This window comes from Staurois parvus, unplaced genomic scaffold (assembly GCF_062004578.1).
Source record: "Staurois parvus isolate SC_StPar_1 unplaced genomic scaffold, SC_StPar_1.0 ptg000126l, whole genome shotgun sequence".
NCBI lineage: Eukaryota > Metazoa > Chordata > Amphibia > Anura > Ranidae > Staurois > Staurois parvus.
In genome coordinates, this window is record NW_028317922.1 from 435597 (window position 1) to 452500 (window position 16904).

At 39.3% G+C, this 16904-nt stretch overlaps 1 protein-coding gene across 2 annotated transcripts in view; it reads right to left on the reverse strand.

Annotated features, from left to right (window-relative positions):
* Nucleotides 1–422: 422 nt before the first annotated feature.
* Nucleotides 423–16904, reverse strand: part of ILKAP (ILK associated serine/threonine phosphatase) — a 28951-nt gene continuing 12469 nt past the window's right edge. For both annotated transcript variants that reach the window (XM_089672331.1, XM_089672332.1), the window contains exons 2-10: nucleotides 14490–14612; nucleotides 10374–10491; nucleotides 7500–7606; nucleotides 7338–7431; nucleotides 5799–5886; nucleotides 3315–3436; nucleotides 2509–2628; nucleotides 974–1055; nucleotides 423–893 (exon numbers count right to left, since the gene is read on the reverse strand). In XM_089672331.1, the coding sequence (XP_089528457.1) occupies nucleotides 753–893; nucleotides 974–1055; nucleotides 2509–2628; nucleotides 3315–3436; nucleotides 5799–5886; nucleotides 7338–7431; nucleotides 7500–7606; nucleotides 10374–10491; nucleotides 14490–14612 (995 nt within the window). In that variant the 3' untranslated portion in view covers nucleotides 423–752. The remainder of the gene's footprint in view (nucleotides 894–973; nucleotides 1056–2508; nucleotides 2629–3314; nucleotides 3437–5798; nucleotides 5887–7337; nucleotides 7432–7499; nucleotides 7607–10373; nucleotides 10492–14489; nucleotides 14613–16904) is intronic.

Consider the following 16904-nt stretch of genomic DNA (forward strand, 5'->3'; position numbering starts at 1 on the left):
AAAAGTAATTTTAATAAAATTTAATTACAATATGACTTGTGTAGCAATTGTACATAGTACATTTTTTCTCATGAAAGTGGAGCTACCCTTTCTTATAATTTAATATATGGTGCTGATCTAATAAAAAGTGGAGATCAAAATTGCATATTTTCATTACAGTTAAAGTTGACCTTGTACCTAAATAGTAAGGTCCCCTCATGTAGCATGGCCTTTTCCTTCCCAACACACTACATCGAATTTCCCCTTTACCTGGCTTCTGCCAGCAGTGCCTAGAAGAAGGGTAATGCCAATCCCAAGGAAGGTCGATTACCCAACTCTTGCAAAAAGTACAAAAACTGCCCAGTTTCAGCATATACAATCTTCATAAAATGTCCCCCAGGGAACAGTTATCGATTGGGGCAATGAAAAATACTGCGAAGAACTTACAAAACAAAACTTTCTTTTTTTACTGAAATAAAAGCATAAAATCATCATTCACACACCAAAAATACAAACATTTCCCTCCATATCCTCTATCTGTATAAAACATAAATCACAGGCTTTCAAATCAAGCATGTCCTGATCTGAATGTAAAAACCAACAAAAAGTTCTCCAGTACTCGTTTGGCAATCCTCTAGAAGGGTTAAAGCACTGTGCTTCCTGAAATCTTAGCTGTACAACAGATTGGTATAGTTATAGTACAGTGGAAGATGTAGATGTGTTGCATTAATAATTAATTTCTCTGTAACACTCAGCTACCCATACCATGGATATCAATGTTGAATCTGTACAATGAGTATGGTTACATTGTCGGCAGCACCTCGTCGCACTGCTTCATTAGCAAGGCGATGGCAGGCAGATTCATAGCTGGTATCCATGTCTCCAGGATCCTCTTCTGCCTGGGCACTTTCATCCTGTGAAGAATACAGGAGGAAAGTCAGCAAGGTGACAGCTAGAGATACAAATTATGTTTCACAGACTATGCATACTTTACCTGCACTTGGCTTAAGATGAAGTTTACAGCTTCTTCTGCTGAGAAAGCTTTGAAAAGACCATCACAGGCCAGCAAAACAAACCTCCAAAACAAACATCAGTATTATGTCACTTTTGTAACTTCAGTGCACTTAAAAAAAATAAACACAACACAAAAAACTAAAACTAAAAAAACCCAGAAGACACTAGTATTAAGGCAAACAAAAAATTTAGACACATTGAACCTCATTTCACACTGATGGGGTGCAGGATTCGCAGTGATTCCTGTGTGCTTTTCGCACCGCTTCACTATTGTACTCTGTTCATGCGAATCGCTGTGGGTAGCAATGTTAATGACACCCCAAAAAAAGTTTGCGAAACACAGTGTGATTGGCTGAATCAGATCACATGGATGTGAACACCCAAGCAATCCAATTCCAGTGCAGCAAAAAAAGGTGCATGCACTTTTTTGTGCATGTGCATGTGCGGTGCGATGTGAGCCAAACAAAATGAATGGGCTCAAATCACACTGCAAAGAATCGCATGTGATATGAACAGGAATGCAGTGTGATTCCTAGCTGTCTGAGTCAATTGTTGTTCCCTGCACTGCATCAGTGTGGACATAGCATTACGGTTCATGCACACTGGGCATAAAAAGTGCTGCTTATACAGGACTGTGGCATTCTTTTTCTTCAACCTGTATAAGCAGCTCTATGTTACTCTATTTGGCCATGCACATTAGGGAGTGTACAGGTATAGCTGCAGAAAAGTGTTTTCAGGCAGAAAAAAAAACTCCATCAGAATTGCATTTTTGAGAGGAGTTTTTAGGCAGAAAAAATGCTAGATATGCATAAACGCGGCATTTAGGAGCATTCCGCATTTTCAAGTGTACATTCATTACAGTGAAACATGAGCAGAGGAAAATGTTTTGGGAGCAAAATGCTTATAAAAGCAAATGCCTATAAACTCTCAAACTGTCTTGCAATATGATCCACTATGAGCATTTTTATGCTGCATATTATGACAAAGGTTCTGACATTTATTTTTTCAGCCGCCTAGTGTGCATGGACCCTTAGGTCCTCCACAGCAGTGCATACACAAAGTAATCTATTTGCATGCAGATCCAAAACATTATTATTGTCTAAGCTATGAAATGTGCTATAACAATCTGTGTGTGATAATGCTTATGGCCTCCCTTGATGACCTTTATTAGGGCAAAAGTCAACAGTATCATCTACATTAGTTAATAAAAAACAAACGTTTTATTTCTTTGGCCCAACTATTATGAAACTCAAACAAAATCCTTTTTCAGTTTTGCAAAATTACAAATGGCCAAGTCTCCTGAACTACCAAACGATTCCTCATATTAAAAGATCTTTTCACCTCGCTCCCTGGATGACGCTCTTCCCTACAACCACAATGAGAGCTCAAGGAAAGAGATCCCTCACTTCTTTGCTGTACTCTCCATGATATAAAATTAAAGAATAAATCCTGAAGACTGTTGTTAAAAGTCAGTAGATGTGGAGTTATACTTTACATTAAAATATCTTTATTTACCTGTCATTGTCAGTGAGAGGACACCTTTTCACATCCGGGATGTTTATGACACCACAACGTTTGAACTGTCCATCTCCGAGTGAGCGAGAAACCTCCAATACACCCAAAACTCTACCATCTCTGTGGAACACAAGGATCATGAGATTTAAAAAGATAAATAAATGGAGATATGATTTGAGAGCACTTGAACAAATAAACAAAATGACTGAATGGAGCATGCCTGCTACAAATTTCATGTCTTATAAAGAAATCATAGGAGGAAAAGTAGAACTTCCAGTTTAGGAGAAATTCCAATTAAAATTAGTGCAGAAGTGATTTCTCACCAATGTCCTCAATTTGTCTTTTAAACCCAAGTGAGATTCTGATGGAAATTGTTTTTTTGTATTTGTAGGCATGCAGAAAAAAAAAAAAAAAAAAAAAAAAAAGTAGTGTTCGTGCATTGTGAAGTTCCATAAGGCAGGGTAAGATAGTGTGGAGTCTTCTGTGAAAGTGATTGCAGCAGGGAGGCATCTCGCTCTCCATATGTTGGTGAAATTTTTTCTGCAAATTTGACCCTCGGGCAAGGCAGCAAGTGTAGTGTGGCTTAGACTGATAACTGATTGGCATTTCACAGAAATTGCTTATTCTGCAGAACAACTGTACACACCCCAAAGGCAGAGGCTCCTCCACCCAGAAGAGGGATGTGATGGGATGATTTAAGATAAACACCATTAAGTAACACTTAAGAGGTGTCAGATACAATCTGCCAGTTTAATCATTACTTATTGGGGGAATTTTGTAATAACAAGGCAGGTTGTGCAGCTCACCTCACGTTTCCCCCTGCTTTTTGTATTCTCATCCGTTCTTCATACTGTGTGGGATTGTGTTCTCTACTCAAGCTTAATACAGTTGGCTTCTGAGTTTCCTCATTCATTCTACACATTATCGCCTAAATACAAAGAAAGAAATTAAGATCACAAAAAGGATATAGAACATTAGACATCAGGCTTACTGTGACAGACTCAAATGGGACAGGGGCTTTTGAAGGGGACTAGGGGCTAGCCTTCTACCTACTGATTATGGCCCATGGAGAGAGCAGATCATTCTCGAATGATGGACAACAACATGATTAACGCTGAGAGCGAGGCTTGAAATAATTCTCTGCATAAAGACAGTAAGTCTTCCATTCTGGAGTGTATGGAAAGATGTAACATTAATCTTGCACAGGTTAATGGTCAGAGGAAATATGGTGGCCCTCAAGCAGGATGGGCTGGAGAAGCTCCGCCATTTGGCACAGAAATATTTATCAAACAATCTCTCTCAAGTAATCCAAGAAGATAAAATAATTCCACTTTTTCAAACTAGGAATTTTGTATGAGTTTTGTTTTATGATGGACAGATTATACAAATGAAAGCAAACACCTGAAAGACAGCGTGCGTAATGGGTGTATTCAGAGTGTAGGCTTATTGCCAGTCAATCTGGGGAGGGTTCCCTAATTAATTAAAGCATTTCCTGGATACCTGGCTGTTGATTAGCTTAATGTTAATTAAATCACTGTTAGCTGTTGGATGTGCTATTTACCATTTGCATTCTTTAGGTCTTACCTAATCCCTGTGGCCTGTTTACCCTAATGTATATTATTTATCGAGTGTATAAAAACCTGTGTTTTCTGTTCAATTAAGAGTTCCAGTTTGGCATCTAAGCTACTCTTTGGTGCAATGCCTGGCTATTTTACCTTGGTCCTGTGTCCCAGTGGCGAGGGAGCAGTTCTCTTACAGAGTCACCAAACTGGGGTGACAAGCATTCCATCACACCTACTATAGGCACAACAAGCCTAAGTAAAATGTGGGTCTTTCATTGGTTGGGCCATTTCTTAAATAAGCCTCACCAAATATTTTATTTGTTGCTCCTGTCCCCCAGGCAACAAACTGCATGTAGTCATCAGCAAGCTTATCCCCCTCACCACTGTCTGATCTAGCAAGGAGATGAATAATTAGCAGTGACTGACATCACTTGTCTTGGGCACCAGGTGCCTCAATAGAATAATCGATGCAGTTTCCTGGGTATAAATTAACTACAAGCACAGACAGCCTTTGCGGCTGACGGCTTGTAGTTCTAAATGAACTACCAGGGCCCTAGTGAGCACTCTAGGTAGTTCATTGAGTCTTACTGTCATCGTGTAACTGCCTGCCCATACGAGGTATGAGCAGACAGATACACTGACAGTCCACAGGATCCCTGCATTGCAGTAGTGATCTGTTGACCATGGGTGCAATGCTTTACAGGCTCCTAAAATAAATAAAATAATAATTAAATGATAAATGCAGTTTTACCTGCAAAATAAATGTGCATTTCTTATTTTTTTTTAGAAAGGTGAACGTTTCCTTTAAAGCATTCCCACTTCTGTTCAGTGTTCTTTATTACAATAATTTGATCCCATTTAATGTAATGTAGTACGGAGCACAGCTTATTAATGTTGACCCTTAAAATGTAGTGTTCCTGTCCTACCCCTGTGTCTCCTCTTCCTAAAATTTACAGCAAATATAAATTACTATGTGATCACTGTTACCTAAATTATCCCTTACTTCCACATCTGCAATCAGCTCTATTTATTAGTATTAGTAGGTCCAGCAAGCATTAGCTCTAGTTGGGGCTTCTACCATTTAACATATTAAATTTTCCTGCAACAGATTCAAGAAATGATGACCACTAGCTGAGTGAGCAGTTCCATCTGGCCAATCAATATTGGGAAAGTTGAAGTCGCCATGATCATAACATTACACTGCATCCTGCCATCTCTAAGTGTGAATGTGTTGGGTCTCCTCCTCAATGGTAGGGGCATATAGCATCAACCCACAATTTACCATTTGTTTCTTCCCTTTGAAGCTCAAGCCACAAAGACGCCAACTCCACAACAGCTCCATTAGCAATGTCATCCCTCATTCATTATCCCTCATTCATTATCAAATCACTCCTCACCTAAAGAACACACAACCCTTACCCTCTTCTACGGTCTACCCATCCTGTCCTTCCAATGCAGGGACTACTGCTGGACAGTCACAAGCCAGTCATGTGAGACCACGTTTCTGCTATTCCCACAAGGTCAAAATCCTCCTCTTGTTTAAACCCAAATATGTAGCATACAACCACAACATCATGTATATCCACAGCGTGAATAATAATTTTTTTAATCAGTTCTTATTGCAGTAAACAACTAAAGTTACACATTAAATCACCGCCATCAGATCTATGCTTTTATTAGTTAGTGGATTTTATATCCAACGCCACAAAACAGATTTTAGTTCCTTACCCTGCTGTCCCCCAGATTTGCAATATACAAGTTGTTATCTGCAACCAATACACAAATAGCAGTGGTACCATCCTTCCATGCTGGCTTCCTGTATACGGAATAGAACACATTGGAAAAACAACATTATAGGAACCATTCTATGTACATGAATTTTGACACAAGACTGAGTAAACAGAAACATGTTCTTTCAGTCATACATCATTCACTGTACTGTACAGTATCTCAGTCTTGATTGAAAAAAAAAAAAAAAAAAAAAAAAATCATCACACACACACTAGCAAGTGATTACTGCTTTTGCTGTATAACATCCTCTTTTCTCCCTGTTTCCACCAATCTTATTTAACCACTTGCCCTCCAGAGGATTTACCCCCCTTCCTAACCAGGCTATTTTTTGTAATAGGGCGCTGCTTTATTTTAACTGACAATTACGCGGTCATGCAACACTGCACCCAAATGAAACTTATGTCCTTTTTTCCCCAGAAATAGAGCTTTCTTTCGGGTGTATTATATCCCCTATGTGGTGTTTATTTTTTGCACTATAAACAAAAAAAAGAAAAAAAAAAAAGGGCAATTTTGAGAAAAAAATATATTAAACATGTCCAGTAAAAAAAATATATTAATGTGTAAATTAATTGGTTTACGTGAACGTTATAGCGTCTACAAATGGCGGTATATATACTGGATTTTTTTTTTTTTTTTTTTTTTACTAGTAATGGCGGTGATCAGAGACTTATAGCGGGACTGCAGTGGGCATTCTGACACTGGTGGGGAACTGAATGTCACTGAAATCCCCTGTGACACTAATACAGTGATCAGTGCTAATAAAAAGCACCAAAACTGTACTAATTACACTGGGCAGGAAGGGGTTAACATCTGGGGCAATCAAAGGGTTAATTATGTGCTGTTTTAGTATTGTATATGTGTTGTACTGTGTAAGCACATTGCTTTGTATTGCTATGCAGAGCAATACAAAGCAGTGTGCTGGAGCTGAAAGGGGAGAGATCTGTATTGTTTACATATAAGTCTCTCCCCCGTCAGTGATACTTGGCGGTTGCCAGTGGGGAATCACCGACTGGGACCCGGTGATCGACAGCCGAAGCCGCCAATGACTACGCCGAAATGCAAAATCACACACACACACACACACACACACACACACACACACACACACACACATATCTATACACACACACAAGTGATTTTGCATAGCCCTGCAGCACTAATTCTGTTATAGGGTAGGTTGCAATATAAGCACTTTATTTTTACATCAGTATTCTGTATGCAAAAGTAGTCAGAAAAGTGTTTCATTACCACCGGCATGCATGTCCCTAGGTCACTGACAAAAGGGACTGGGAAAGTCTGGTACACTACACCACTGAAGCCTAAATCTGGTGTACAGCTTGCTTTTATTGGGCTATGTACGAGGAAGAACATTTTCTAACTGAAACAAACCAGCATATACAGTATATGACAGCACTTTTCTCTAATGCAGACAGGTTCATTTTAAAATAAAAAGAAACATACATAAAAGATACTCACTGGCTGGCTGCCTGTTTCAGGAACTCTTCATCTGTCTGCTTGAATGCATCGATCAGACATTTCTTTATTCCCTTGTCTACACTGCTTCCCTCACCTGAAAAACAGAGAAGTCACACTCAATATCTCCAGTCTGATCTACCAACACAGTCAGCTTGAACTCACCTCGAGGCAGTTTTTTCACCAGATTTTGATGTAGCTGTTGAGATGCAAACCGTGCTGCACGGCTCCCACCATGACCATCAAAGACAGCAAAGTAAGACAGCCGTGAACTACAAGGGAAATACAATCATGCTGCATATTAAAAGGGAGCAGCAAGTGTTTGCAAACTTATTAAAATGTATATGTATCATTTTAGATGCAAGTTCAGGGGTCAATGGACCAACTTTGTGTCTAAATCAGGCCATGTACAGTACTGTGAAAACCTTTAGGCAGGTGTGAAGCAATTCTGGAAGGTAAAAATGCTTTCAAAAATCATTTCATATACTTGCAGAAAGTCAGGGATTTTGTAGGATTATGCAAGCCATACATGGGTCAATTTCCAAAAGAATTTTCTTTAGAAAATTGGAAATTTTGTGCATTTTGTAATCCGATGGTGCCACCATTGATTTATAAATTTGACCACCAAGCCTTTAATTTCACCTCATGTTGCTACAGAAAGGAATTTTCGTGGCCAAGAATTTTCTTTTTTTTCCAGGTCACAGCTCATGCTCATTTCTTTTTCAATTACGTTTTTCTCACGATTCTCCCATTCCATTGCTTAGAAATCAGTTTGTTTTTAAAAAAATTTCCAACATGCCCAATCACTCAAATTCGATGGTCTCTCGAATATCAGCTGTTGCTGTGGCCCACTAAATTCGAACGAAAACTCTTAGAAAAGATTTTTGAAAGAAATTTCTTTCAGAATTCCACCTATATATGGCCGGCTTCAGAGTCAGGTGTATAATTAATCATACCAAGCAGGTGCTAATGTTGAAACCCAGTTATTAAATGAAACAGAAACAGCTATGCAGGAGGCTTAAAACTGGGTAAGGAACAGCCAAACTTTGCTACTAAGGTGAGGTTGTGGAAGACACTTTCATATCACAGGTCGTACACCATGGCAAGACTAAGTACAGCAACAAGACACAATATTGTTATAGTGCATCACCAAGGTCTCTACCAGGCAGATTTCAAAGCAGATTGAGGTCTTAAGATGTGCTGATCAAGCTCTTCTGAAGAAGCACAAAGAACAGGCAATGTTGAGGACACAGTGGTTGGCAAAGGAAATGTAATGCAACTGATGAAAGACACATCATGCTCACTTCCCTTCGACATCAGAAAATGTCTAGCAGTGCCATCAGCACAGCGCTGGTGGAAACCAGTGGGACCCAGGGACACCCATCCACTGTGCAGAGAAGTCTGGCCAGGTGTTCTTTGTGGAAGAATTGTAGCCAAAAAGCCATACCTACAACGTGGAAAAAGGCTAAGTGACTCAACTATGCACAAAAACATAGGAACTGGAGTGCAGAAAAATGGTAGCAGGTGCTCTGGACTGAGGAGACAAATATTTGGCTGTAGCAGGAGGCAGTTTGTTTCCTGAAGGACCAGAGAGCGGAACAATAATAAACGTCTGAAGGCAACAGTGAAGCATGGCGGAGATTCCTTGCAAGTCTGGGGCTGCATTTCTGGAAATGGAGTTGGAGCTTTGATCAGGATCAATGGTGTCCTCAATGCTAATATAGGCAGATACTTATCCATCATGACTTACAATCATGGAGGTGTGGTGTGATTGGCCCCAAATTTATTCTGCAGCAGGACAATGATCCCAAAACATATATCCAATGTCATTTAGAACCATCTTCAGCATAAGGAAGTCCTGGAAGTTTGGCCCTCACAGAGCCTTGATCTCAACATCATAGCGTTTGTCTTGGATTACGAGAAAGAAGGATTTTAGACAGCCTACATCCACAGAAGATCTGTGGTTAGTTCTCCGAGATGTTTGCAACAACCTACATGCCGAGTTCCAGCAAAAAACGTTTGCAAATGTACCTAAAAGAATGGTTGCTGTTCTGAAGGCAAAGGATGGTCACACCAAATCTTGATTTGATCTTTTCTTCTGTTTATTTACTTTCCAGTTTGTTAATAAAAATGAACTATTAACACTTCTGCTCCTGAAAGCATTCTTAATTTACAGCCTCACACCTTTGCACAGTAGTGTATAACACTAAAATGTATATTCTACTATGTTTGAGGTGAAATTACATTGACATATAACTAAATCATAACTGTCTACAAAAGTTGCAGGATGAGTTGTTAAACTTTTTATGCATACCTCAGCAGACTAATGCCTGTTGGGTAACTGTATAATTGTAGAGAATGTGCATATATGTGGGTGTCACTTCCTTCCCTTTTCTATCTAGATAAGAGACAAACAGATACTGGAAAACCTCTGTGTTAAACAACAAGAACTTTCCACAGTCAGAAGTGCTCATCATTAAAGCTTCTAAACCTACGTTGTCTACCCCTTGACTAGTCACTGCAAAGCCACATCTGGACTGTGTATGGTCCCCTCTACAGCGCAAATGGTTATGCATGCAGGTACTGTGCATGTGTTTCAAACAGTTCCTAATTTAAAACTTTTCTATTGCTCTCAATGGTTCTTAGGACTCTGCAGTATATGTTATAATAACTTTGACAGAAAGCAATACACTTGCTTTCTGTTAACCTCTCCACATTTTGTCCACATTTTGTCTATGTACTATTTTATACTAATAGATGAAGCATATGGTCCCCTTCCCCAGTGGCTGTAAACAGGGCAATTTCCAGACAGTGAAAACAAGACACACCAACGTGAACAGCTAGATGTGACATAACTGTGGAGCACTTCAAGTGAGTTACAAGTGCACTTAATAGAAATATAGTTATTCTGGCAAGCATAACCTGAAACTGATATGTCACCTAAACTCAGGCTATAACAATTTGTAAAGCAAAAAAAATGGTGTATACAGGTCTCAGATATGTCTCAGGACACCCACAGCTGGCTTACTAGCTACTTACACATCAGTTGGCACAGGGTGGCATTCCTGGGTAAGGTCATAGCATATGGTATGAGCATCCTGCAGCTCTTCCCGCTCTCCCCGCCGCTCTGCTACATGAGCTTTTAAAACCAAGATTCCTAAACAGAAGTATAAACACACAGTATTATTCAAGCAAACAACCACTTTTTCCCCCAAAGGGCATAAATTATTACAGCAAGCAAGGGTTAATCATTCCTACATTGAATTTGACAAACTTCAATTTGCATTCAATCATGAATATTTAGCAATAACCTTACTAGTACATTAATAAGTCCCTGATATGTAATAATATATAGTGTAATTATATATAACAGTGTAACTAAAATAAAAACGGAACCATAGGGCTCATGCACACTAGTATCCGTGTTACACCACAAGCAATGGTGTGTGCTGTCAAGAGAGCTGTGCTGCTGTGTTGCAATGACGTTTCGCACTGTTCACATTTTATTTAAAATGTCACAAAATCATTTTTCATTCATCCTAATTCACAGCAGTGGATTGTGACGTGGTGTAGTGTGTTGCAACAAGCTGCACTAAAAAAAAAGATAAAAAGAAAGTAGAACATGTGCTACTTTTTTCAGCAAAACAACTGCAGTGCACTGCTCTTGACAGGACAGAAGCTAAAAGTAACTGTTGAACTCAAAACATCTAAAAATGAAAGACAAAAAAACCCAGTAGTAAGAGCAAACAAATGTAGAAAGGGGGTCAGTTGTCAAACGATCTACCAATCAGAATTAAATATTGATCTTAATCTCTCCCTATGGATATTTTTTCTTTCCCTATCCTTTCCCTTCAGCAGCTTCTAATACAGTAATATGATGGCTGCTCTGTACACCCTCCCCCCTTCCTTCTTATAGTAGTTTCCTTATCCAAAAGCCTCCTTATTGCCCTTTTAAGCCTGCTGGCCATAGTTTAAAGGTCATGTATTGCATTAGTTAAAAAAAAAAAAAAAAATCTCCTGGGTGAAGCTGCAAATAAATTCACCAGAACCATAATTATTGAACCCTCAGCATTAGCCTTGAACCTGATCATCTCTGCCCTGCACATTCTACAATTATGTTTTCCTAATCTATAGAAGGCTTTTAAAAAGGTTGTGTGTTGCCTCCTAGTGGAAGAATTTGTAATGAACAAATATCAATTACATGCATGCAGTACTGATTCACAGTATAAAATCAGATATATTAACTCAAACTTGAGGTATAGTACTCTGTTCCAGCAAAAATTTTTTGAAGAAATGTAAAGCAGAATAATTGATTTCCTAATATTACAGCCTTTTTACTTGGAGGAAAAGGACTAAGGCAGCCTCCATAGATTAGTTGTTTTTATTTGTTCAACCAGCTGGTCGAAGGAAAAAAATGACTCGATTCCCCCATCCACACACTTAGCGTGGATGGGGGAATCCTCCCTGCTGCTGAGATATTGTATTGTGAGAGCGGGGAGATTTCCCCATCGTCAGAATACGTTGTTCAGCATTGCTGGCTATAGCTGGCGGTGCTAATCGAGCAGGGAAAATATGACAGGGCAGTTGTATAGAAGTCGACCGGTAGATTGTCTTCTGTACAACCTTCCTGCCCATACATGGATTTAATTCAGCCAGTCCCTGCAGAACCGGCTGAATTTCAACCTATGCATGGTCAGAATAGATCACTCTGAAATGCAATCCATTTAATGATCATTTCTGGGAGTGGAAGGTCAAAATAAAGCAGGTTTCATTGGCACAGAAATGAGAGACATATAGAGAAAAGAGCTGAATAGGAGACTGTTTACTACACAAATATATTGTATTTTCTGTTCTCACTGAGCCAGTAACGAGTATTCTCTACATGGAGTCACTGTTGATGGGGTAAACCCTCATGTGGAACTATTATGTTCTCCAGGTGGGAGCACAGGGAGTTGTCCCTGCCAGGAGAACACGATTATTGCATTGACACATTGACATGTAACTAAATCATAAAAACTAAATGTCGAAAAAATTAGGATGAATTTTTAAACTTTTTATACATTCCTCAGCAGACTAATGCCTGTTGGGTAACTGTACAATTGGTTTGAATTAAGCCCTGCTGAACCGGCTGAGATTTGAAACATCTATAGCTGGCTTGAATCTATCATAGCTGAAAATAAGCTTCATCCTCATCTGTCAAACATCAAATCTTTAGTGGCATGTAGAAGCTCTAGAATTTGACAATTACATTTTTCAGTAGGCCTAATATCAAACTGGAGTGAACTCAATAACCTGAATTAAAGCTGCAGCTAAGATTCAGGGTTCTACATAGGTAAAAAGTAACAGATCTGAAGAAAAGCACCGATACTAACAGGCAATATAATGGAGCTGGTTTACTAAAGGCAAATAGGCTGTTCAATAAGCAAGGGAAGTTGTCCCAGAGCTTAGTGAATGAGCTGAAGCTTTCCTGACTTCCTATATCCAATCATGTGCAAAACTGCTGTTTTTGTTTTCTTACATAGAGTATTCTTTGTAAAGTGCCCCAGAGCTTAGTGAATATTGTGAAGTTTCAAATTTCCTTGCAGAGCGAACAGCCAATTTGCTTTTAGTAAATCAACCCCATGATCTGTCATTTTATCAGTTATGTGATTTTAAAGAGAAAATGCCAGGTCCAAAGTTCATAAATATATATCTAAAGGCAAGACCTTTTTTAGTTTTGAGTAGAGGATGAAGCGTTAAATCTAGTCCAGTTTTCTTTTTTTGCAGTCTGTGTTCCACTGGGGAGATTTTCCCATAATTTCCTGCCCTGCATACACAAATAGAAAGTCACCAGAACAAGTGTCTCCAATGGAAGATTTCCCCTTTATTCCTGTTCTGATGATCACTCAAAACTTTGGGTTTTCTTCGCTTTCACTTCCGGTGACAATAGCCACCAGGACATATTGGGGCAGATTTACTAAAACTGGTGCACCCAGAATCTGGTGTAGCTGTGCATGATAGCCAACCTGCTTTTAAGTTTAGCTTGTTCAATAAAGCTTTGGCAATAAAACATGGAATCTAATTGGTTTTTATACAGAGTTGCACCAGATTTTGAACTCTCCAGTTTTAGTAAACAACCCCCATTGAGAGAATGAATCTACCTAGCTGAAACAGACTGCAAACCAAAAAAAATCAAACAAAAACACACAAAAAACAAACCCTAAGAGACTCTAATCTTTCCCTACTATTTTCAAGAATAACAAAACAAACTTATGGTTTTAGGTATAATGTAAGCATTTACTTAAAGCTAAAAAATGGAAATTAAAAACTACCCTTGAAGTTGGTATTCACCTGCACTGCATGGAGTAAATGTTTGTTTCTGACTAGAGTACCAGTAAAAAGCACATTTACTAACATCTGTGAAGATTCTCATCCATTCAGGTCATGATATATCCAGTATCAGCAATTCTGAACTTCAGAAGTGGCTTGGACAAACTGAAAAACATCTTCAACATTACAGAACAAGTTATAGGAGACTACTACGGGACACATTTACTTATGCAGGCCATAGACAAGTCGTTTATTGGCCGAATTTTCGTCCGCATGAAAAATCGCCAGATAATCACGCCGTTAGTGGGGCCAGCCCGTCGACTGTTTTTCGCGGATCTCCTCATTTATTTTTATCGGTCATGTTGAAAAACGCCCTTTTTCGTGGACATTGGTGGCAGTATCGCTGCCAGCAACGACCGATTTTTCGTTTATCGGCCGAAAATTATCTCTCACTTCCATGGGCTCCTCCTTCTATGTGACCATTCTCCCAAAGCCTTTTCTCTTCAGAACTCTGGCCAGTGGTTGCAACTGTGATGTCATCATGTACAATACAGGACGATCAGTCCTGAATTGTAAGAGAGGACACCTAGGGCCTTCCCACAACCCCACAAGCCAGGGATAAGCTAATTAAAACTACTTTTTACTGGTACCCTAGGTTAAAAACGACCACTTAACCCTTGGAGAAGCCCCACCACAAGGGTAGTCATTTCATATTTCTGGAGTTCAGCTCTCATGATAGCATAATGATCTAGCACAAATCTGATTGTAACTGTGAGAATGACAAACATAGATAAGGCAGCAATTTTGACACACAGACTCCATGTGCAGTTTAAGGTGTGTGAAAACCTTTACAAACTTTCTTTTCCTGGTGTTTGCCCTCATAGCTGTCCAAGTCACTGATTTCTGCTTTGCGTTTGCCACTAGTGTTGCCATTCGGAGATCCTGTGTCAGGAGAGGGTCCAGCTGGGGCTGAAAAACATTGATTGCATGAATGCACACCCTCCAAACTGAGTTATAAAATACAATTTTGATATTTCAATTCATATGTTTACTGTAACTGACTTAAAGCATATCTGAACCCAAAACAAGAATGTAAATACATTGCAGCTTAACAGTCCTTAGATGTGGTGGCTGAATTAGTTATTTTCAGGCCTTTTCCCCCCCTTTACTTTTGCGGAGAACAGTACAATATACACTAATTTCTCTACTGCATTTATGGGGCAGCCATAATTGTCATACAGGCTGGACCTTGTCCATCTCCATTATATGGTAGATTACTGAGATTTGTAGTTTCCACAAGAAAGATCACATTGTTAGTGTTTTCTTTTCGGCTCACAGGATGTTACGCCAACATGACCTTTTCCACACTTGCTGAAAATGTTTTTAGCCTGAAATCTATTGCAGCCACCACATCTAAGGACTGGTAAGCTGCAATATATTATTTTTGTTTGGGGGTTTAGAAAGGCTTTAAAATATACTTATCCCACCAGGACACATCGATCTATGTGGTTTGTATTGTGGAGATTTCCTTTATTTTCTGTACTGGTGATGATGTCATTACTGGGAGAGGAAGTGAAAATTTTGTGAACAAGGACATTTTTATTGTGCACCTTTCTCTGTAACTCAAATTCACAATTTTGCTCAACACAGCCTTAGACAGCTAGAAAAACACAACAGCAGTTTTAATCCTCTCCAACATCGTGCAAAAACTGAAAAGAACATTTTGGATGCAAGTACACTTGAATTAAATATAAAAAAAAGTAATATGAAATAAGGAGATCTATGGTCACAACACTTTCATTTTATCTATTTGCTTTCATCAGCATTGTAATAGCAATTCAAACAATTATTTTTGACAATCCAATGCATGTTTAGTTTAAAAAAAAAAAAAAAAAAAAAAATGCATGTCTACTGGCCATCTCTTTCCACAACGTTATGGATTACCTGCATACTCGATCAAACAGTGACTACATTCAATCAGATGATGTCTCTGTTTGGGGATTCTAACAACTGTGGGTGCTGCAGATGGCATTGCAGATTCACCCATCCATGCTATTTAGTGTGGATTGGGGGAACTGAGTGAGTTTTCTAGTTATGTGACTGAGAGAAATTTTAAAGTAATACTAAAGGCAGGCTTTTTAAAACAAAAACAAAAACCCAAACATATTATACTTGCTTGCTCTGCATAATGGTTTAGCACACAGCAGCCCTGGTCCTCCTCTCCGTAGCCTCCCTGGCGGTATTCCCGAGTGTAGCTCGGGGTGAAGTTTCAGTACCAAAAGCGGTAACCCCGAGCTAGACTCGGGCTTACCATACGGCGCTGCTCCGGCATCTGTTCTTCACTTACCTTGTCCTGCGCTCCCGCGATGTCCCTCCTGTAGTGTCCCCAGCAATGTAATCCGGCGGATGCCGGCATCTGTCATCTGGGTTCCGTCCCCTGCAAGCGTTGGGACGTACGGGGGACGGAACGGCGGGAAATTTGAAAATGACAAAAAGTGACATTCACTAAATACACTAAAATCACATAGTAAAACATTGCTGTATCAAACCATTTCACATACATTTTGTCCCTAGTGCTTTGTCCTGTGCCCTGCCTGCATTTTTACTGTTCTTTCTGCCTGGAAACTGAGAAATGTCCATGGCATCCAAAAAGCGTCCCTTTAGGTCAAAATCGGTTTTAGACCGGCTAGAGAACAGCGATAGTAAATTAGAACTACTTGCAGAATTGAGTGATGATTCGTGGGGAAATTCATCATCAGACACTGAAAACGATTTTGCGACTTTGCTCAGTGATGTGCGAACTTGGTGCTATATTTCAAATTTCATTGTTTTTGGTTTGATTATATTATTGAATTAAATGTATTATTTTTTATGCTTATTTATTAAATTATAATTTATGATTTCGTGTTTCAAATTTTATAATACCCGGGATGTTTACTAGACTCTTGTTCGGACAGATTTCAGTGAGTTATTCCTAAAAATTACAGGCCTACAATTAAAAAAATACATATTTCCATGCAAAAAAATGTACCGCTTTGAGCACAGAAATATGGACATAATCAGACCGCTAGTGAGGTTAAGTCCCTTGTCGGAGCTCCTAGCCCCTCCCTCCTGCCAGGTGCCCCCAGAGCAAGAAGCTTGCTATGGGGTTACTCAGGCAGGCTTGCTCCTGAGCTGCCGTTCTATGTGTCCATTCACACACTGAGTTGTGGATTGACCCCACCACCTCTTTCTCCTCATTGGCTCACTGAATGTGATTGA